Raw genomic sequence first — 21,412 nt, 5'->3', positions numbered from 1 at the left:
GGAGTGGCGAGGATAAATTCGTGACCGGGCTGACGCTCGCCCCGTCGAGGCGACGCTTGCCTCGGACAATCGTATTATCCGGCGATTGCAACGGTAGTACGTCTCGCCGTTCGAGGAACGCTGTAGGAACGTCGGAGTGCAATCCGAGAACTCGTGCCAGGACGTTGCACGGAACGTCGTCTTGTAATTGGTTCGAATAATAATCCTGAGACCGCAGTTGCTTGCCTCGGGGGAGGAACGTCGGGACGACCTGATCATTCATGCCAGGACGTAGTTTCACGCTTGCCTCGGGAGAAGAAACATAAGTATGTTCCAGAAAACGATCTGAGAATCCGTGCCAGGACATTGCTTCACATTTGCCTCGAATAAACATATTTCTCAGGGACCACTGCCTGCCTCGAGAAGAAGCCGGTCCAAGCGGCGCAAGTGCATCGGCATCTAGGATACGGAAACGATTCTAGAGTTGAAGCCAGGACGCGCAAAGCGCTGTTGTACTCGATGTTCGAATAATCGTATTCCACGTGATCGCTCGCTTCGAACTATAGTCGAAACACGAGTACGTACAGGCAACGCGATTGCAATGACAGGAAGCTGCTCCAGAATCTTATCGCAAAAGCCTTGCCATGTCCGTCTTAAATAATTGAATCTTGCGGCCCCAGTAGTTTACTTTTGACCCATGTCGCAAGAAGAGGGGAACGTCGAGTTGCGAGGAGGTGAATCAGGATCAGAAGCTCCCGACTGGGATCACTCTGCGGATACGGATCAACCCGCGATGAGACGTTACACCGCACCTGCATTCGTCTAACAATATTTCCTAGTCGCATAAAAGCACGAAGTTGCTCGTCGTAATTGTTCAACGCGCGCCACGCGTGTACGATTGATTCCCTTCGATTACTCGCATCGTCACACATTGAAAGAACCGCGACGATGGATCTTCGCGATGACGAAACGCCCCACGGCGATCCAGTTTACGGAGGAGAAATCGGAGCGAGATCTGCAGCGGCGGGAGCGTCACGCGCTGCCGATACAGGTCCATCGTGATACGCTAATTTTCTCGAGATCCCCATCGGAGATCATTGGAGCGTTAGGAGAAATGGGCGAACGGCTCCGGATAGCGAGGAACGTTTCGGGCGGCTCCTGCCAAACGTCGTGACCATGACTCATCGCACACGAAAAATCACGCTCTCTCTTGACGCGTGGGACCCGCGCGGGCGGGCGCGGGGCTTGCGCAATCCTTGTATTTTTATCCGTCGCGCCGCGAGCGACTTGTACTCGCCGAGCGGATGCCAAGCATGGGAAACCGGGACTCTCGCCGGCGCAGCGTTATCTCTCCATCTCGAGAAACTCGTGCGATCAGCACTCGGCGAGGATGAAATTACGGCGAGCACGAGAGGGACGCCGCTAGTACGGACGCGCGAATCGAGTCGCGTCCCCTCGATACGTGGGACGCCGCTCCAAATCGATTCACAGTCCATTGACGATGCATTAGTATAATATTTACTGGCAATCCGAAAATGCAGGTACTCTAGTGGGCGAGCTTTAATAATGTTACGGTGAGATTTCATCGTTTTGTGAGCAATCCCGGGGCCGGGACGTACGATAATTATGTGTTGCTTATTTGTATCCATCAACGTGGCGATTGCTGTACGGGCGCCTCGAAAGTTGTCTGAAATGTAACGTTGTGGGGCAGCGAGATCGAATGGAAGGCCTCGCCACGAGAAGAATCGTTGACTCGCTCATAAGAAATCAGCTCGTAAGAAAGTCTCGTAGATGTAACGAAAGGAAGAGGACGGAGTAGAGGGACAGTTCGCACGACGAGTGTAACGTAAAAATTCCTGAGAAGCACGGCGTCGCATTAGTGGAGAAACCCAGCCGGCGTCCTTTCTTTCATTGCACACCATTTCGAAGTGGTCCATAGAGCAGCGAGTAACAAACGAGAATAGAAATTAACGGCCATTGAGAGTCAAAAATGCAATGCGAGAAATTGCATTGCGTATATTAAACTTTTTTTTTTAATACGTTCCGAAAGCAAATTACAAAGAAATTTGGTTTGTCTGGTTTTAATTTTGTGTAGCTATAATTATTGTTTAAATTGTTTCCTGAACTGTTCCTAAATTACTGGGCATTTTAATATAATTGGAAACATCGGCACATCTTGAATTCTTTTCTCACGGTGTCTATGAATATGGCATTCTTGTTAACTGGCGTTTATGTTTTTATACAAAGTTAAAAAATTAATAATTTCAGAAATGGATTATCTGATTGATTCAACGGTCCGAACTTTTCGACGTTTAATTCGGTTGTTATAACGATTGGCAAAAGAGATGCCATGCCGTAAGGATATACGCAAGGACTGCATTCTACGTAGTGTTTACAAGAATATCTTTGCAGGCAAAGGTCTTCGGTACTGCGATTCCGATGATATAATTCTTCTCAGCAATCTCCTCGGCCGGATACATGCCGAGACGAGTCCATATTCCAAACGATAAATATTTACTTGAGAACTCGCACTCCACGCTGGAGTCGCGTCTGTGCCAAGATCTAGCCTCGAGTGTCTCGACCTAAGAAAAAAAAGTTTCGCGCAGATTAAGCCCCACGACACGTTTCGCCGTGCCCGTACACTCATTAAATGATGCGCGTTTTCTTCCTTTTAAGATGAGATCATAAAGATGGAAAAAAAGAAAAAGGCCATCAACGGAAAGGCCGGCGGCGCCAAGCGCAGTCGCGGTGCTCTACGCGGCCGGGGTGGCTTTAGAGGAAGAGGTGCGAGAATCAAGCACAATGCCATCCTGAAGAAACATCAGCAGCAGCAGCAGCAGACCTGGCAGCGCGGCGGGAACACCGCGGGTAACGCGCGCGGCGGTTTTGCCCGGAATCGCTTCAAGAAGCCCGGCAATCTCGTAAGGTCGCGCAGCAATCTCAGCCTGAATCAGAAGGCGAGCGGCGCAAGGGGAGGCACATTCAACGTGCGCCGCGGCAGAGGCGGCAGAAGCGGCAGATTCGGCCTGACTCGTAGCCGTAGCCGCACGAACCTGACGTACAATCAGGGCGGCTTCTTCACGAGCAACAAGAGCCCGCTGAAGCGCACGAGCAGCTTGCCCAACCTGCGAGACCCGAATTCTGTCCACAATCGCCTGGGCTACCAGAGCCCCGCTCAGATCGCCTATCGAAATCGCGTGAAGCGAGCGAAGCAGCTGCTGCTGCAGAGGCAGAATCAGAGGCTGACCTTGCAGAATCAATTCAGAGTGAGTCAAATGTGCTGACGTGTACGCACGTGTGTTCCTCCGTGTAAGAGTAACGCAACGAGCGCTGACGACGTCAATTTTGTTGCAGATGGCACAGGCCGGCCAGAAGAGCGGCCTACTCTCGATGCAGCCGAGAACCTTGGGAAGGCAGCAGATACTGACGTCGCAACGGCGCTTCACCACCGGCGGACTGCGATCCGATCAGATCGCTCGTGCACAGAGGCGGGCGCAATACGAACAGAAATTGATACGAATGAAGTAGATGATACTTTGTTATATTTGCCGCGTCAAATTAATTGAAGCTAACAATGAATAAGTTTGGTCGACCTTAACTGGCACGTGTTTAATCAAATAAAAAATATACAGTGCGACGTTTCGACCAAGGGTTTAGGTCCTTATCAAGCACAAATTCTAACGAGAACAAACCAATAATCGGAGTTACAAGCTTATCATAGATACAGATAAAATTAAAAATAAAAATTCAAACTAAATTGATTTAGAATTTCTTTAGAATTTTTGCTTGATAAGGACCGAAACCCTTGGTCGAAACGTCGTACTGTATATTTAAAATGTTTAATTTATTAAACACGTGCCAGTTAAGGTCTACTAAACTTATCCATTGTTATTTATTACTGGCAACCTAAAGAGATTATCATGTTTGATTAAAGCTAGACTGGCTACTCTTTAGATTTTTTAAGAAATCTTTCCTAATCCCCACGTACAAGTTTAGCTTCTTTAGTATCTCAAATTTAGTACTTTTGTGAAGTAGCTAAAAACTGAAACTGATTTTTCCCCACGTGAGGAACGGAACGTTTAGAATGTAACGTGTTGCAGCTCCGCCCGACTGACTCCTACTCCGAACGTCAATTTCATGTGCACGCTGGGAAGCGAGTACATACCCACCGCTACGCGCCAGCGACCACTCACCCTCGCGCAAAGCCGACAACCCGCGACCATCGGCACCCTACGACAATTGCCCAGAGGACGATCGCCGTACAGGCAGAGCGCGCAGAGTTTAAATATGGTAGATACATTCTTTGCCTAAAACTTTTCTCGAAAGTACATTTGTCTCCCCCTTCTGGCTTTTATTTTGAAACCGATCTTTCCCTCGGATGACGACTGACGTCTTTATTGAAATTACAGATTGGCCGACCACCATTATTCGGACGACAGCGCTCGAGATCAAGATCACGATCGCGTTCGCGTACGCACAACACGACCGCGTCCGATTCCAGCGGAGACGTCGACGATCGTACTTTCAGCGAAGTCATGTACAGCCTGTCGGGGAACCTCGGCGTTACGGGGCGAACTCTTAACGATCGATTTAGCATTTAAGTAGCAGCGTCGCAAATTCGACGTAATATCGAACACACTCTACTGACGATCTGTTAATAATTTACCCGTAAAATCCCAGAAATAATAAGTTTATTTTAACAATGTAGACAAGTCCAGTTGTTTTCTCTTTGATTAAGTACGCGAGCGTTTATTAGTGCCAACTTATTACAATTGAGTTTATTAACACATTGTCCAAATACTTTGTTTCTCTCGTTTGCCCGAATTGCACTGAGATATTGCTTCACATTTGCATCGTTAATATATGTACAAACTATTTTTAGAGAATAGATAGCAAGATCATACACTTTCATTCGGAATATATGGTAGTACGTATGAATAGAACAAAGGGAGTGATTCTTATCTGTCGCATGATTGAAGGCAGAAATCACATTTTCTCATCTACGTGCAATAACTTTGTATAAAATCTTGAGTATTTTTTCATTATATGAAATGTAGGCGAAGAAAATTATTTAAATACGTGGTAGCAATTCTAAGGGCAATTTGATGATAAATTTTGACATTTAGTGTGAAAGAATAGGCATATACATTTATGTATAAGATTGAGCGCGTACTTTCCAAATGTACTTTTCTTGCTTTGAAAAATATACAAACTAACAATTAGTTATCTCTTCTTGCATTGATGTTGCACTTTAGATGTTCTTTAAAATATGAGCGCGAGACATTTACGTATACATGGAACCTGTAATTTATACATATGTGTACATGGAGTGTATTTTTCTCGTATTTAGTCCAAAAGTCTAGGCTTTACTTTGCAAAATTGTAGAAAAATATGTTAAAAATACACATACGGATGGAAAGTCCGATTAATTTTTTATCTGTCTTTTAATTATATAAAATTGTCTGTTTGACAAATAGATGTATATTTGTAAATTTGCATTGAGGTAGATTTTATTATTGAATTGCCATTAAAATGCGAGTTTCAATTGTAGTGTAACACTTGAACGTACATATTTCATATAATTGAAATTTATTTCAATGAACAAAAATCGTGACTTTTTTAAAATGAATGTTTCATCCAACTTTTGAAATGAATTTTATATCAAGCTTGTATTCTACGTATTTCTGACTGATGCGTTAGTTTTACATTGTTGACTTGTTCATTGTGTTATTCATCCCGACGAAAGTGCGCATATTTTTAATCATATCGTAGGTTTATAATCGTAAGCTGTAAAAGCCGCTTCCTCAAGAAGCGATAACAAGTGCTGAGTATGACGCAGTTATAGAAATCTATTCGGAAAAAAGTGCAAGATATTTTTAACGCGAGCACGGAATATCGTAGTATCGAATGAAGTATCGTCCGAGAATGAATCGCGGTGGCACTTATCGCCGTTTACAAATAAAAAAGAAGCGAGTATAATATGCGCTCGTCGCCTACTCGACTCAGTGTCAGTCGCGATGACGGATGCGCATGGAGCATTGGAGCGTCCTCGTGAGTGTCACGTAAGTGAACAGAGATTCATGGATCATTCAGGGAAACTGTTGGAATTGTAAATTAAATGTCCAATTAATTCACTTCAATCATTTCATAGGAAGCGTGAACATCGCCGGCGACAATGCGCGTGCATGTATAGCGGCGTACATTATTATTTGCAGTGTATTCACATTCAGCTATTGTCATCATGTCGTTCATGATATCATCTGTCGCGGGGATATGCGCGCGAGGAGTAAACAGACAGGTAATGATACCATTGTATTTTGAGAAGACAAATTGAATGTAGAATTAGATTATTTGTACGTGAAATCTGCACACGGATGTTCTTCACATGTTGCACTTTGTTTCCCGCAGCTGTTGGCGCACAAAGCTCCGGTTGCTAAACAACTAGTGCGAAATCTGGAGGTGCACGAGCACATCGCGTACGGCTTGTTGAAAGAAGCTGGCATTCCCACCCCACCTTTCTGGGTGGCGAGGACGTCCGACGAAGCCGCCAGTCTGGCTAAGGGTCTGCAGACAAAGGACCTCGTGCTGAAAGCGCAAGTTCTAGCCGGGGGCAGAGCGAAGGGGCAGTTCAAGGGTAGCAATGTCAGCGGTGTCGTCATGTGCGACACGTGAGTATACGACGGGAGTCATGATTTGCAGTGAAAAGAAGCGAGAGATAACGAGATCACCTTCCGTTGCAGCGCCGAGCAGGTGAAGGAACTGGCGGATAGCATGATCGGCAAGGTGCTCGTGACTAAACAGACAGGCGCGGCCGGGAAGATATGCAATTCGGTGATGGTAACGACCCGTATGTTTCCGCGTAGAGAGTATTACATGGCGGTGATGTTGGAACGCACCTTCGACGTAAGTACGTCTACAAGCTACCTCTACGCCTCTTGTGCGGCAGCGCGGTCTAACATCCCTGTCGTTTCCGTTTTGCAAGGGGCCCGTGATGATCGTTTCCAAGCAAGGCGGGGTGAACATCGAGGACGTCGCCGCGGCGAATCCCGAGGCCGTGGCGTACGTGCCGATCGACGCGAGCAAGGGTTTAACGCCCGCGCAGGCGAGCAGCGTCGCCGATAAACTGGGACTCACCGGGCACAGCAAGGAGATCGCGTCGCTCGTTGCCTCCAGTCTCTACGAGCTGTTCGTCGAGAAGGACGCGCTACTGCTCGAGATCAATCCGTTCGCGGAAGACGTCTGTGGCGAATGTACGCTGGCAACGAATGAGATAAGATACGGAAGACAAAAGCGCGTGGTAATATTTCAATCATAAAGCTGCGCCTTGCGTTGCCGCAGATTACGCTCTGGATTGCAAGTGTAAATTCGACGATAGCGCCGAGTTCCGGCAGAAGGAGCTGTTCGCGCTGAAGGACACGACCCAGGTGGACCCGAAGGAGGTCGAGGCGGAGAAGTACAACTTGAATTACATAGCTCTCGACGGGAACATCGGCTGCATGGTGAACGGCGCCGGCCTGGCGATGGCCACCATGGACATCATAAAGCTATACGGTGGGGCGCCGGCGAACTTCCTGGACGTCGGCGGCACCGCCACGATCGAGACTGTGACGGAAGGCTTCAGAATACTATCCTCGGACCCGAAAGTAATTGTCGGCATAAAAATCTGGCCTGAATTAAAGTGACGCGGAGGCTTGACACGTCAATTGGTATATTTCCAGGTGGAGGCTATTTTGGTGAACATTTTCGGTGGCATAATGAGGTGCGATATAATCGCCCAAGGGATCATAGACGCCACGAAACAGCTAGATCTGAAGGTGCCCATAATCGCGCGATTACAGGTGACTACTTTTAAATCACGTCAGCCTCGTATGACTTAATTTTCTCTTCTCTTTACTAATCCACCTGTTTCCTCGCAGGGCACCAATGTGGGTAAAGCTAAGCAACTGATATCAGACGCCAAGCTGAAGGTGATTTCCGTGGACGATTTCGCTCGGGCGGCCGAGACGTCTGTCAAGTTAGCATCGATGATGAATATCGCCAAGTCTTCGGATTTAGATATCACTTTTAGTGTCAGATCGTCGAAGAGGAAGGATTCTGAGAAAGTAAAAAATTGACGTCTCTCCGTGAGAGTTTATAAAATATTTTGTATTTGTACGCGTCTACAAAATACATCCTTTTTATATACATATGTGCATACAGGCAAAAGGTGGGTTCCTTATTGATTTTTCTATTACGCGCGAACGAGGGAGAGATCGTTGGCGACTCGTAATTTTTAAGAATATTACAGAGCGATAATTTAATTAGGGATACAAGAGGCGAATCCCTCTGGCTTCCTCTCTCGCGAGATGTACGGGCTTCTTTGCTTTTCGACGTTCCTCATTCTTAAGCTTAACTTTTATATCACTTGATGAGTTAATTGGCGATTAGTTAAATCGGCGCTTGAAGCAATTCTCAATGTACGATTTGTTGCTTCTAATCTAATAGCGAATTCGATTGCTTGTACTAGTGTGCACTGAGTGCACACTGAGGCCTGTTTACAGTCAATTTTTATATTTCATTAATGTCTTAAGTACATGTTCAAAGAGTATTTGGATGCTGTACAGATCACTTTACTAGCTACGATATATTTCGAGAGATATTTAAAACTATCTTTAAATATAAGAATTCACTGTAGACTTTAGTGTGCAGTCAGTGCACACTAGTGCCAGCAGCCGAATTCACTATAATCTTCCTGTATGTCAGCGGGAGATTAAGGCCCGGTTTCACCAACGTTGTTTAACAATAAAAGTCCTTGTCACCAGCAATATTTAAATAAAAGAGATAAAAATGCTATGTTGTACGTTGACCAAACTGGCAATATATTGATCTACAACGTTTCGGCTCCGTTTCGAGCCCTTTTCAAGTAAACTGAAACCCTATAGTATAAACATATAATAATATAAAATAATAAATTAAAGAGAAACCAGCACACCGAAGACAATATAAGGGGGAATGCCTTAAGCCTATCACACAATGCCAAGCAACAGGAACAGGGAATAGAATTTCTGACGCGTTGGATTGGTTGGAAGAAAATTTTCGACGAATCCAACGCGTCAAAAATTCTATTCTCTATTCCTATTGCCTGTTGCCAGGCATTGTGTGATAGGCTTTAGATAGATTCTTATTACTTAGTAGCGGGAACATGATGTATCACGTAAGATGTGGCCGCATTTCACGAGACTGTAAGTTGTTTAACTTTAAGCTTTCTAAAGTAACAGTTCGGAAAGAGACAAAGAACGAATTAAGCCAAGCTTAAAGTTAAACAACGTTGGTGAAACCGGGCCCAAGAGTTCTGTCGGCGTCAACAAAATAATACAATGCTATTTGCCCTTTGTAGCTGCGCTGTTACATTTTGCCAAGTAGGCACATTATTAGACGTTGGCCAGAAGAAGAGAGAAAACGGAGACAACCGGGTCATCCCGTAAATAAACACGATATAAACTAGAGTTGATTTATTCTTTAGCTTAAACCCCGACTGGTCGCCTAGGAACTGGAAACTCCGGATACTGGAATTGCAAATCAAAATGGGAAAAGGTGGCGAATAGCAATGAAAACTACATTTTGCATTGAAGTGTCAACCGTTTTTCGAAACGGGAATTTTTCTAAACCCCAACTCCCAAATTAATCGACGACTGTGACACGTGTCCGAACGTCAATCGGTTCAGATGAACGCGTGTCGAGAGATAAGATGTGAAGCCGTCATAGAACGGGTTAAAGAGAATTCGAGAAGAAAAATTCCTATTTCCATCAGTCATTTAGCGAGCAAGAACATTGTTGAATTTTTTCAGTGTCATCTCTAAAGTATCTTAAAGTGCATATTAGTTATGGGACGAGCCGAGGCGAGAAGTCGAGCTGCGAGGAGCACTACTTCCGGCGGATTAAATCCCCCTAGATTAAGTTGGTCGCGCGAGGACCTCTCGCCGATGGCTCGGCCCCGCGTGCGGGCTCTCCTGCGTCATGTGTTGCGCGTGGGAAACGTCAAGCGCTGGCCTGGTGGGGGCCACGAGGGGCGAAGCTCGCGCCTGCCAGTCCACGGCCGTCGCTCAGGCAAAGATGGCTACCATGTTGTCGCGGGCGGTCTCACTCGCGGAGAATCTCGGCCGACTGAGCGGCCCCAAGGTACGTCAAGCTGCCGGAATTTTCCGCGTGCACGTTAATCGGCGCGGCTCCGGCGCGTTTGGCCCGGGTGAGCCGGGTCCCCCGCGATTGATACGAATCGGCCGAGAGTAGGAGAGAGAGAGGGCGAGAGGACGGGCGTAGTGCGAGCGAGACGGAGCGAAGGTCGCCGATCGCCATGTTGGACAGCTGTAGTCTGCTAAATCGAGCGCCAGGGTCGCGAGCGGTTCGAAGCGGAGGATCCCGGCCTCGGGGATTTTCCCCCGGAAGACCGGCGTGACAGTTGCGTAACCGACCGGGACACCGCCCGCCGCGTCGCCCCCTCGACGTTGCCGCCGGCGGGCGCGGCGTCCGCCCCCGCGGCTCAATCGAATCGCGCGTCGCGGGGGGACACTTGTCAAACGGCCGTCACACCGGCGCGATGACGATCGGTTTCCCTCCCTCGGCCGCCCCGGGCCCGTCGAACGAGTCGAACGCGCGGAACGGCTGATTGAATTTCGACTTGGAGAACGCGCCGAACGAGGAGAGGATCGGCGCGATCGATCGAGCCGCGCGCTTCCTCTCCGTTTCCTCGCTGCGAAACGCGAGAGTTTATTTTCAGCGACGAAGCGCAACCTTGAAGCGGTCGAAGAGCGTGGCACCCTGCCGCGGCGACGCACGTGCTCCGCGCTTGTCAAAGTCGCCGATAAAGAGCCTTCGATTTAAAAATGTACCGATCGCGCGTCTCTCTCTCTCTCTCTCTCGTACGTCGCGTCGTAGACTCTCCGCTTGGAGTCGGAGCATATTCCACCGCGAATCATGAATTAAAATCCCGCGCGAAGCGTACAATAAGCTTCTATTTCCGCTTGGCCACCTGTGTCGCTCGACACACTCGGTCGAACGAGTTGCTAAGATTGGCGGGGTGTCAATTAATTATTGGGTCATCCCAGCATTGCGCTTGTTCCGAGATATTTTTGTAACGAAACGAAAGAAGTTTCACGTTCTAATTTTAATCCAGGATGTATTTCCCACGTCGTTGTTGTGTACGATTTCTTCCCGTCTCGATTAAAAATTTTACATTTCCCGACGATGAAAGGCACCCCGGTTTTGAGCTGAGGACTGAACATTCAAGTTCCCTTTCATACCGCATTATTTATAGGATGACCCGGACGTCTTCAGCCTTGGCATCAAGACCGTTTTAAGACCGAGTATTGATCGCCACGCGCTTCGAAAGCACAATTTTTTAATCTCGCAGAAATTATTATTAACCACACCCTAGTGGCGCAGTGCATTGGCTAAACATTGGCCCAACGTCTGTTATATTAGAAATGCACTGGCCTCCAATAGCCCAGACAGCCAAGCCTGTAGAGAACGGATTTTAAGAAACTCGGTTTCCAAATTTTGTCGACAGAAAGACTACAGGTTCGATACAGGCTCCAATATATCACACGATGTCGGCGAAGCATCAACAGAAATATAACAAAGCTTGATAACATGTTTGGCGGCAGAAACAAACGCGGTAAAAAATATAAATTAAATGGCAGGACACAGGCTGAGTGCGGACGCAGATGATGTCGATCTGCTGAAATCTGTTGCCAGTCTACCCACAATCCGTTATCATTTTGCTTACGGGGAATGTTCGACAAGAGGGAAATGCGCGAAAACAAGAGTATCGCTTTTCCGAGTCTCGGAAAAATGTCATTTCGCGTGGAAACGGTGTAGCCGGCAGCTTTGAAATTTTAAACGCGATGAACGCGAACGGCATTAATTCGGAGGCCCGGAACGTCGTTTAATCTTACACTTAGTTTAATTCATGTTTATCTCTTTCTAGAACAACAGTCGGAAAGAGAACGAATTGAGCTAAGCTGAAAGTGAAGCGACGTTGGTGAACCCAGGCGTTAATTTGTCTGTTTAAAGCTTACGGTGAAAATTATTTGAGGAATCGGCACTGAATTGGTAACGGAGTGCGAATTGTGTAACTGTTGTACAGCTCCAAAACGTGCGTAAGAGCCGCGCGCGGGACAAGCGCGGCATAACGCACGCACAGCTCATTGCCACTCGGCCTTCGAGCTTAGACTTATATTTAACCGTTACATGATTTATTGTGACAGGCTAATTTGCATATGTTTTAACCTACTCGCGTTATCGCGCACTTCTTGACATCAGTACGCCGCGTTAATAACTTTTATCTTTCCTTACTCCGGATCAATGTGCACAGTGTAAACTTTGGCATACACTTTTATCAATGTAATGACGCTGGTGCCCGATTGTGATCCAAGCGCGAGCGCGAAAGTTATCGCCCGTCAGACCAGTCGCGTCACGCCGCCGTCCCTTTTCCTTTCAGATATTCGCGTGCAAGACCAGCCTGGTGAAGCAGCCGGCCAGGAACCTGAACGTACACGAGCACATCAGCTACAGCTTGCTGAATGAGGCCGGCGTGCCGACACCTAAATTCGGCGTCGCCAAGACCCCCGACGAGGCGGCCAAGCTCGCCACCGACCTGAAGACGAAGGACATCGTCCTGAAGGCCCAGGTCCTCGCCGGCGGCAGGGGGAAGGGCCACTTCAAGGGGACGAGCGTCAGCGGGGTGAAGATGTGCGAAACGTAATTATCGGCCCTTTCGATAAGATTGCATACCAAGTCGGGACCGGGTCGAGTGAGATTATCGCTCATCGCCGTTGCTTGCAGCCCGCAGGAGGCCAAGTCGTTGGCTGGTCAGATGCTCGGCAAGCTGCTCATCACGAAACAGACCGGCGAGGGCGGCAGGATATGCAACGCCGTGATGGTCACGCAGCGCATGTTCCCCCGTAAAGAGTACTACCTTGCCGTCATGATGGAAAGAGCCTTTGGTGTAAGTTGACGGCGGCCGGCGTTTCGGACGATTCGAAAGAGAGATTTCTAACGGACGCTTCTCCTTGCAGGGTCCCGTCATAATAGCCTCCAGCCAAGGTGGGGTGAACATCGAGGAAGTCGCTGCCACAAATCCCAGCGCCATCATGTACGAACCTATCGACATCAATAAGGGAATTACGAAGGAGCAGGCGGAGCGCATAGTGACGAAGCTCGGCCTGGACAACGTAAAGGACTACATTTGCAATATAATTATAAATCTTTACCAAATGTTTCTTAAGAAGGACGCTCTTCTCCTGGAAGTGAATCCTCTCGCCGAGGACATCAATGGAAATTGTAAGTTTGCCTTCTACTCTCTTCGTGATATTTTGTAAACGCTCCACTTGTGCAAACTATTCACATGATTTTTTTCTTTTAGATTTCGCTCTCGATTGCAAATGCCGGTTTGACGACAACGCCGAGTTCCGGCAAAAGGAGCTGTTTGGTCTGAGAGATTGGTCTCAGGAGGATTCGAAGGAAGTCGAAGCGGCGAAATTCGACTTGAATTACATCGCGCTCGACGGCAACATAGGCTGCATGGTAAACGGAGCTGGTTTAGCCATGGCTACGATGGACATCATAAAGTTGCACGGCGGTGAACCGGCTAATTTCCTCGACGTTGGCGGCGGTGCTTCGGCCGCGGCGGTGAAAGAGGCATTTAAGATTATCACTTCTGATCCACGAGTGAGTGCGCCAAGTCACGATTGGTCCCTGTGCGATGTAACTGGATTTTACACACGTATTTCTTTTTTCCTATCAGGTCCACGCTCTTTTAGTTAATATCTTTGGCGGCATCATGAGATGCGACGTTATAGCGGAGGGTATTATCGCCGCGACTAAGGAGTTAAGTTTAAAAATTCCCGTCGTCGTCAGATTGCAGGTACAGTGGCCGAGGCGCCTTGTTTCGCAAATAATTACGGTTGTGGAATTGCGCGCGGATATGTATTTTGTTTTTGCTTTCCAGGGTACTAATGTGGACGAAGCCAAGGCTCTGATCGCGAATGCAGGTTTGAAAATTGTACCAATCGATGATCTCGACGAGGCCGCCCGGGTCGCGGTAAAATTGTCGACCATCGTTAAATTAGCTCAATCCGAAAATCTCAGCGTGAACTTCGAGATACCTGCAATATCATAGATAGCGAAAAAGGAAAACTATAATCGGTAATATATTATTAAGAATATTTCTGCCGAAGAATGTGTACTCAATCGTTAAAGGATTTCAAGAACGTCTGAAAGTAATAATTACAGTAATAACTTCGCATGTGTAACGTATTCTCGTGAAGGAGTAACATTTCACGCTGGTTGTTTGACTCTTTCTGTAACCTCACGGACGGAGAAAGAGGCAGCGAGTAAAAAGTAGAATAAAGCTTTGGACAAGTCTGTTTTGCAAAAGTAATACGACTGGGTGAAGTGGATTAAATATCGGACGAGCTATTAATATATTGTTATATATTTATCGTAATATTTTTCTTCTTAATACAGTCGCGAACATTTGTAATGCACAGAACTGTGTAAGATTATTCACATACTTTATCGCTTGCTCTAACGCAGGACTTTGTGACAGAGATCCAGTATTAACAGAAAGAGAAAAAGAAAGAGAGAGAGATTAAGTTATATAATATCTATCTCCAAGCGAGTGCTGCGCACGGACATGTGCTCTAGAGAATGTCCAAAGCCAGCGACCGGATGCTATTAAAGACATTGAAATGTAGACATTATCAGTCATTTCAGACATCGTTATAAATAGCAATTTGTAACGCGGTATTAACTTGATGATTTATTATTGTACCGATGCTTCGTAAGTAAGCGTGCAACTTTGTGATGCGGTATCACATAGAATAATAGTTATGTTTCTACAAAACTATAATTTTGTTTCCACAACACGACATGCAAGGATATAATTTTACAGCTTTAAATAAAGATAAAGCGTCACCATGTATACATCTACGAAAACGTAGCTGCTCAGCTGTTTAGATTTCTGGGCCTTTAATAGCATCTTGTCGGTGTCAGTGGTAACGAAGTGCACGTCCGTTTTTAAAGACGGAACTTTTCGCAACAGCCATCGACGCGGAAAGCCACGGAGCGTCGTAAGTGAACGGCCTGTTCCATGTAACAAATGCGTAATATATGTATACATAAATTATTTTGCATAATTTAGTTTTGTCTTCGTTCATTCGATTAAATCGTCCGTACGTCGGTTGTTCCCGAACTTGGTGCTAATATCGACGAAGTTTTATATCGACTATGCGAATGATCGTCGAACAAATATATATTGTACGTCCGCATATTCGTTCTGTCTGTTACTCGTCAAGTTGTAACTGCGCCGTGACGATATCGTTAATACTGCCGTGTAAGGATGTAAAAGTTTTAGTCACTTTGGGAATTTCTGTAAATATAAAGCGCCCCCCTGGTTTCCGATTGCGCGAGAGGGAAGAATGAGACTTGTGAGATTCTCAAAATTCTGTATTCGCCAAATAGACAAATTAAATGAATTGGAAATCTCGCATGTAATCCCTGTGAGCAATGAGATCGTAGAATAGAATTAACATGGACTAAACGCAGTTTAATATCTCATATTCTTGTTCGGCGATTGAATTCAGGATCGTTCGACGCAAAATTTGATTCGTTCCCAGCAAGAAATGACTCGTCGACGTCGACGTCGTTTCGACGAATCATTTCTCACTGGATTGTTTCTAGTCTTTTTCTTGTATGTAGATGAAAATAATTGAGTCTATCCTGTTAGCAAAATAACACAGGTGTTATACTCGGTACATTAATCACTGAATATAAATGGAATTTATCAACTTCGATTTGTGTCGAGTGATCTGAATTAGATTCAAGTTGGAATGACAATTGAAAAATACTTGTACGTACACGTGAATTAAAAAATATTCATAGATTTTAATGTCCATTTCTACCAATATAAATATATTAATTTCAATCTCGGTTTAATTTACTTTTTATCTTTTTCTAGTTCTAAGGAATGGAAAAGAGTAAAAAGTAAGTTGAGTTGAGATTAAAATTAATTTGCATTGATGGAAATCCAGATAGCACAAGACACTCCTATGAACATTTTAAGAATATTCTTCAAGGATATTTGGAATATTCCACAGGTCATTCTTATATAGTACATTTATCTCATGTTCGTCGAACATTCGACTGGCACTACTATCAATCTTTTTCGAATGAATGGAATAATCTATCGAATATAGCGTGTCGGTTATATATGGTATCACTGGTTTCACTGCCTTTTGCACAAGATAAGTGTATCACACAATGAACAGTGTGCAATACATAAACTCGATGAATATTCAAAAATTATTTTGAACGAATGTTCCAAAGACATTCTCGACGATTATTCTAAAAACGTTCTTCTTCGTTATGAATATACGATTTCTAATTGTAATAATCTACATATATTTATAGAATATTCGACTGGAATATTCTGAAATTAAGAATATTTGCACTCCAGAAGAATATTCATAGAACTATGATGCTATCTGGTACTATCTGGCACTGGACATTAATGATTTATATAATATTGCAATGGATTCGATGTAAAACTTCGTCGACAAGTCGCGTTATAAGTAGGGGCGAGTGCCGGCATTATTCTATCATGACAATTTAAATTTGCGCGCGCGCACGTTCGCGACAGGCTCTCCCGTAGTAGCTTTGGGAACGCGCGCGTTCGCCGTCACCACAGATTAGTCCGGACTCGCACCAAAAGGTAAATTTTGTCGATAAAATGGGATATATTTAGTCCAGACTCACACCTCTGGGCAAAGCCGTCGGTAAGGGGCAAAGTATGCGGTGGTCTCGATCTCATCCGGGCCTTCGGCGATCTGTCTATTAATCTGTGCTGAAAGCGAGTAGCTTTGTCCCTTTCTGGTTAAAAAACCGCTCACTTTTAACATTTATACTATACCGTAGGATACAGCTAGAATATTGACCCCCTGGGCGAGATTGCGGCAAACAAACGCGAGACGGGTGCGTCGGCGAATTAACCGCAGCGCGTTGGAGACAGTTGGCCACCGTGCGAGGTACTTCCTTTCTTTTCTGTCCCTTCTTGACAAATCACGTCGCCGAACGTAACGACACCGCCAAGTTGAATTTAACTTTGCAGAGCCGACAGCCGATTGGCCGGCGGGGGCCCAGGAGAAAGTCACTATACGGACGCCGCGCAATAAGCGGAAGGAACATTTGTTCGCGGCGAGGGAGCCCGCCTTCCCGCTGCCCGCACTGCATCCGCGCGGCTACATTGGTGCGCTGCGCGCCGTAAACGTCGGTAGCGATGCGAGGAGCGTTGCACGGCCACTGGTATGTGTTGCCTCCCGACGCGAGCGACCGCGAAGCCCGAATGTACGACGAGTGCTGTGCGCGGATCTGCGAGTGATTCGGCGTCGCTTCCCCGGTGCCGGGGCCTCCACGCAGGTACGCGGCCACCCCTCGCGGCGACGCTACGCGGGCAGTTGACCGCCGCGGGGCCGCTCGGGACGCAACGACGGGCGGAAAACGCCGCGGGCCCGCGGGCGTTCCGCTCCGTCCCCTCGCCCGGGAGTGCGCGGGATCGACGTCGCGGCGGCCGCGCGTTCCCACCCAGGAGCTTGTACCGTGCGCGCGATCGACGCGGCGGCGTAACCTCCAAAGGTTGTTTGTTGCCCGGGGACCGATGCTCCCTTCTGACATAAAACAACGTGCTGGACCGACGTCACGCAGATGGCTCGCTCTACCTCGCGCGCGACGTGTCTCGAGCCGCCCGCTGGTCAACTACCGCGTGTACGCGCCTCGCCCGTCCGCCACGGGCGGACCCGCGGACTGTGAATTGCCCGGGGCCTGCGGATCGCTCCCTCGACCCGGACCCCCCGGCCCCCCCCCCCCGCGTGTGCGGCCAACGTGCGTAATTAATTCGCCCGCCTGCTTTGTTTCCTCGACAGCGCAGCTATGAACACTACGATGAGCACCGTGAGCGGCAGCGGTGGCGGCGGCGGCGGCAGCGGCGGCGGCAGCGGCGGCGGCGACAAGCGTCTACCGGAGACGACCGTGCAGACCGTGGCGCAGAACTTGACTACGATGCAACAGAGTGTACAGAGTGTGCAGAGTGTGCCGAGTGTGCAGAGCGTGCAGAGCGTGGTTCAGAGTAGTATACAGAGCATTCAGCCGACCCAGACTATTGTCGGAGCGCCCATAGGGGCGCCCAGCTGCCTGGTGGGCAAGTCGGTGTCGCTGGACATGAATCCCAAGCTATCCTTGATGAAGCCGGTGATACCCTCCGGCACCGCATCGTCCGCGGAAACCAGTAAAATAACAACAACGGTAATTCCAGCATCGCGCTGAAATCATGACCTTACAGTATTAACGTGTCATTGCTTACAGGAGTGCTAACTAGCGCTACGCTACCGTTAGTTTACTTTTGCGCACCTTGTATCAGTAAAATTCAAACTCTCGACATTCGGCACTAAATGTGCCGGGTGAAAGTATCTTGCGCGACATGGGGGTGTCTTTAATATGTAATAAATGTGGGGAAGTTACTTGTCAAACGCTTTAATGATCGCACATACGTTCTCTGATAGATTTATTAATGCCAAATCCACCGCTTCTAGTTATGTTCTTTAGGATCTACAGTAAAAATAATATCACCAGGAATGTTAAGTACCGTGGAAAGGCAAAACCCGCCGCAAACGTCGCCGCATCCAGTCAGTATGCCAGCTACGTACCACGTACCGCGAGGACCCGCCGCGGTTGCCAATATCTCCGCGCCCAGGTCGACAGTCGCCACTCCTATCGTCAGGACGAATACAGGACAGATTGTGCCTACTACCAGACCAGGGTACATATATATATATATATATATAAATGTATGACGACATGCTTGAAGCAACGGTCGAAAAGATAAAATCGAGAGAAATTGAAATAGTTAATTGGAAATACGCGCGCAGGATTGTTTTGATGGAACAGTCTCGTTCTGTTGTAGCAATACGCCAATCTCCAATCCCCAGTGGCAACCTAAAACGTCCGTCGCGTTATACGCGCAACCGCAGAGACACCCCACGCCTCCCGTCAGCAGAGTCTCGAGGCCGTCGTCCACCGTGTACACGACGGGGCAACAGCCGCGACTAATTACGCCGACGAGTCAAGGAAGATCTGTTCAAGCTACCATGGTCACTGGTAGTCCGTCCAGGTTAATAACGCCCGTGTTACAAACTAATCTTACCAGACATCCAGTCGCACAAAACAGACCGCCGACGCCGCAAGTCACAGTTGTGTCACAGACCTCGCAACCAACCAGATCGTCGGCACAAACCATTCAAGTAAATCCCATATGTCTTTATATATATTTATATGCGATACATATATGTGTAATGTATTGTACAAACTTTTTGTTTACTCTTTTATGCACTTTCGAAAACTTACAGTTGTCAAACACAGTTTTGAGTCATGGTACACGAATATCGACACAATGCGTTCGACCCGGAGGTGAAGGCATACGTGACGGTTGAGTGTACTAACTTTTCTGGATTGCACATAAATGTAAAGAGGGGAAGTGTGCAGTTTTGTTAATTTACAAACTTTATTCGAATGTTCAGCCCGCCCAGTCTAGCAGACCTCTGACGACGGCGGGTACGACGAAACGTATCGCCGTGTCGACGCCCATCGTGGAGACGGCCAACAGAATAAGCAGTACAGCCTCGGTTACTATCGGTTCGGTGGAACCAACTGTAGCACGGCAATTGTCAATTAGTGGTAATACGGTGGCCGGACCATCGACCGTTAGCCACATCGTTATTCCCTCGCAACAGGTAGACATCTTTACTTCGCAACGCGCTAAAAGTTCTTTCAAGATGACGAATGAAATCATTTGTCAACAGGTTCAACCGCAGCAAGGTGCGCCGCGTGTCGTTCAAACCGTCACCTCTCTGTCGAGCCTCAGTACCGTGTCGCAAGTGATCACAACAACCACGAATACGCAGTCGAATGCAATGCGGATACTGCAAACGGTTCCAACCACGGTTGCGAAACTCACAGGAATGTCCTTGCACTCTTTGCCGATCGCTCTACCGGTCAGGGCTGCATCGGCGCCGATCAAGGCCGCTCCTGCGCAGCCCCAAAATATTGGGCAAACCGTTCAGGTCAAACCGGCGCCGCAAGCTAACTTACGTATGTCGTCCAACAACAGCAGTACAGCCACGAGCTCTGCTCAGCCGGTTCAAGGACAGTACATACATACACCACATACTACTACTACGTATCTTTCTTTCGAGACTACAGGTAAATTTTAAGAAAGTAAAGATAAGTTGTCGTCTTGTACATTTTTGTCCCTTGCGATAAAATGATTGTTTGTCTCCTGTGATAAGAAAAGAACTGTATGTTGCTTTTCAGGAACATATTCACCATTTCGACAGGCTTCGGTGCAGCCAGTAAGATTAGTTGTTGAGCCAGGATATGAAGAACCCCACAGTAAACCGAACGCGTCTCCCAGACCAAGCATCTTGAGAAAGAGAGATCATGACAATTCACCAGTTAAAGGTATAATTATGTTAAAATTAGTGAGTGCAGTTGAAGCAACAACACGTATAAAGATAATCTCGCAGATAATACGTAAAATAAGGAATGGGTTAAATTTAAAGCTATAATTGTTTCAAATATCTCTTGTTAATTTGCAAGGGTACAAAATTTAGAAAACTCAATTTTGCAGCGCGTCGAAACATTCTTGTGGAAATGTTGACCTTATATACAAGCAGCAGAATATTTACATGACAGCTGTGATTATTTACATATGAAAAAATTCTCTTTGATATGCCGGGACAGTTTTGAAACGAACAGAACACTAAGATGTTCATTTTATATTAAGATATATTAAAGATGAATTTTCTGTAGTATAAAATACTAAAGGGTTAGATCGACCAAGGCTGGCAGTTTTATTTTAAATTTTACCACGACGTTTCGGCCAGTAATACTGGTCCTTTTCAAGTGGATCCTATTGCTTGTGACAACGAAGCATCTACAAATTAATTACTTAGTCAAAATATAAAACGGTAATAACTTGTAAAACTATAAATTATAAAATATAAAGCGGTAATAAATTATAAAAAGAACTACGAATAAATTTCTCAGTCATAATATAAAATAATAAATTATAAAGGAAGAACTTACAGGAAAATATAAAATTAGGCTAATCGTCATCGCACATAGAAATATACGCCTTCGCACGTGTCACCTAGAGACTAAATAGTTGGAACAGAACAAAGGGACATTGCTAAGATCCTCCCGTCATGACATATAGAAGGGGGCCGGAGAAACAAATAAATAAAAATAAATATGAAGTTATAACTAACTAGGTGAGTCGAACGATTTTATCATATATCGTGTTCAGATTTTCAGTGTATTTGTTTCTCCGGTCCCCTTCTATATG

General features: G+C 46.5%; 3 protein-coding genes across 6 annotated transcripts; all 3 read left to right on the top strand.

Moving 5' to 3' along the window:
* Positions 1 to 358: 358 nt before the first annotated feature.
* LOC105570030 lies at positions 359 to 5,201 on the top strand. Of its 3 annotated transcripts, none has more exons than XM_012026948.1 (5): positions 359 to 1,520; positions 2,656 to 3,245; positions 3,334 to 3,503; positions 4,080 to 4,269; positions 4,389 to 5,201. In XM_012026948.1, the coding sequence occupies exons 2-5, from the start codon at positions 2,670 to 2,672 to the stop codon at positions 4,578 to 4,580; spliced, it is 1,128 nt and encodes a 375-aa protein (XP_011882338.1). In that variant the 5' UTR covers positions 359 to 1,520; positions 2,656 to 2,669; the 3' UTR covers positions 4,581 to 5,201. The 3 variants fall into 3 exon arrangements, with proteins under 3 accessions (XP_011882338.1, XP_011882337.1, XP_011882336.1); XM_012026947.1 differs by having other exon boundaries at positions 359 to 1,553; XM_012026946.1 differs by having other exon boundaries at positions 359 to 3,245.
* Positions 5,202 to 5,435: 234 nt separating this feature from the next.
* Positions 5,436 to 15,513, top strand: LOC105570125. The gene is made up of 14 exons (XM_012027089.1): positions 5,436 to 6,277; positions 6,388 to 6,647; positions 6,720 to 6,882; positions 6,962 to 7,229; positions 7,318 to 7,622; positions 7,698 to 7,817; positions 7,896 to 8,086; positions 9,930 to 10,137; positions 12,458 to 12,717; positions 12,802 to 12,964; positions 13,035 to 13,299; positions 13,382 to 13,686; positions 13,763 to 13,882; positions 13,967 to 15,513. Exons 1-14 carry the CDS (start codon positions 6,221 to 6,223, stop codon positions 14,135 to 14,137), a joined length of 2,856 nt encoding a protein of 951 aa, XP_011882479.1. The 5' UTR covers positions 5,436 to 6,220; the 3' UTR covers positions 14,138 to 15,513.
* Positions 15,514 to 17,217: 1,704 nt separating this feature from the next.
* On the top strand, positions 17,218 to 20,737 carry LOC105570028 (mucin-12-like). Of its 2 annotated transcripts, none has more exons than XM_012026940.1 (7): positions 17,218 to 17,433; positions 17,942 to 18,315; positions 18,603 to 18,829; positions 18,974 to 19,310; positions 19,587 to 19,799; positions 19,869 to 20,268; positions 20,380 to 20,737. In XM_012026940.1, exons 1-7 carry the CDS (start codon positions 17,322 to 17,324, stop codon positions 20,631 to 20,633), a joined length of 1,917 nt encoding a protein of 638 aa, XP_011882330.1. In that variant the 5' UTR covers positions 17,218 to 17,321; the 3' UTR covers positions 20,634 to 20,737. The 2 variants fall into 2 exon arrangements, with proteins under 2 accessions (XP_011882330.1, XP_011882331.1); XM_012026941.1 differs by having other exon boundaries at positions 17,937 to 18,315.
* The last annotated feature ends 675 nt before the right edge of the window (positions 20,738 to 21,412 follow it).

Source organism: Vollenhovia emeryi, unplaced genomic scaffold (genome assembly GCF_000949405.1).
Source record: "Vollenhovia emeryi isolate VEMERY1.0 unplaced genomic scaffold, V.emery_V1.0 DF939122.1, whole genome shotgun sequence".
NCBI lineage: Eukaryota > Metazoa > Arthropoda > Insecta > Hymenoptera > Formicidae > Vollenhovia > Vollenhovia emeryi.
The sequence above is the reverse complement of the archived record's forward strand: the minus strand, read 5'-3'. Positions and strand labels throughout refer to the sequence as shown.

Bases quoted from the DNA above. Each gene is read 5' to 3' on its own strand.
- LOC105570030 (XM_012026948.1), top strand. From the start codon at position 2,670: ATGGAAAAAAAGAAAAAGGCCATCAACGGAAAGGCCGGCGGCGCCAAG. The intron at 3,246-3,333 runs GTGAGTCAAATG...ATTTTGTTGCAG, and splicing joins CCTTGCAGAATCAATTCAGA to ATGGCACAGGCCGGCCAGAA. The intron at 4,270-4,388 runs GTAGATACATTC...TTGAAATTACAG, and splicing joins GCGCGCAGAGTTTAAATATG to ATTGGCCGACCACCATTATT.
- LOC105570125 (XM_012027089.1), top strand. From the start codon at position 6,221: ATGTCGTTCATGATATCATCTGTCGCGGGGATATGCGCGCGAGGAGTA. The intron at 7,230-7,317 runs GTACGCTGGCAA...GCGTTGCCGCAG, and splicing joins GGAAGACGTCTGTGGCGAAT to ATTACGCTCTGGATTGCAAG. The intron at 13,687-13,762 runs GTGAGTGCGCCA...TTTTCCTATCAG, and splicing joins TTATCACTTCTGATCCACGA to GTCCACGCTCTTTTAGTTAA.
- LOC105570028 (XM_012026940.1), top strand. From the start codon at position 17,322: ATGTGTTGCCTCCCGACGCGAGCGACCGCGAAGCCCGAATGTACGACG. The intron at 18,316-18,602 runs GTAATTCCAGCA...CACCGCTTCTAG, and splicing joins CCAGTAAAATAACAACAACG to TTATGTTCTTTAGGATCTAC. The intron at 19,311-19,586 runs GTAAATCCCATA...TCGAATGTTCAG, and splicing joins CGTCGGCACAAACCATTCAA to CCCGCCCAGTCTAGCAGACC.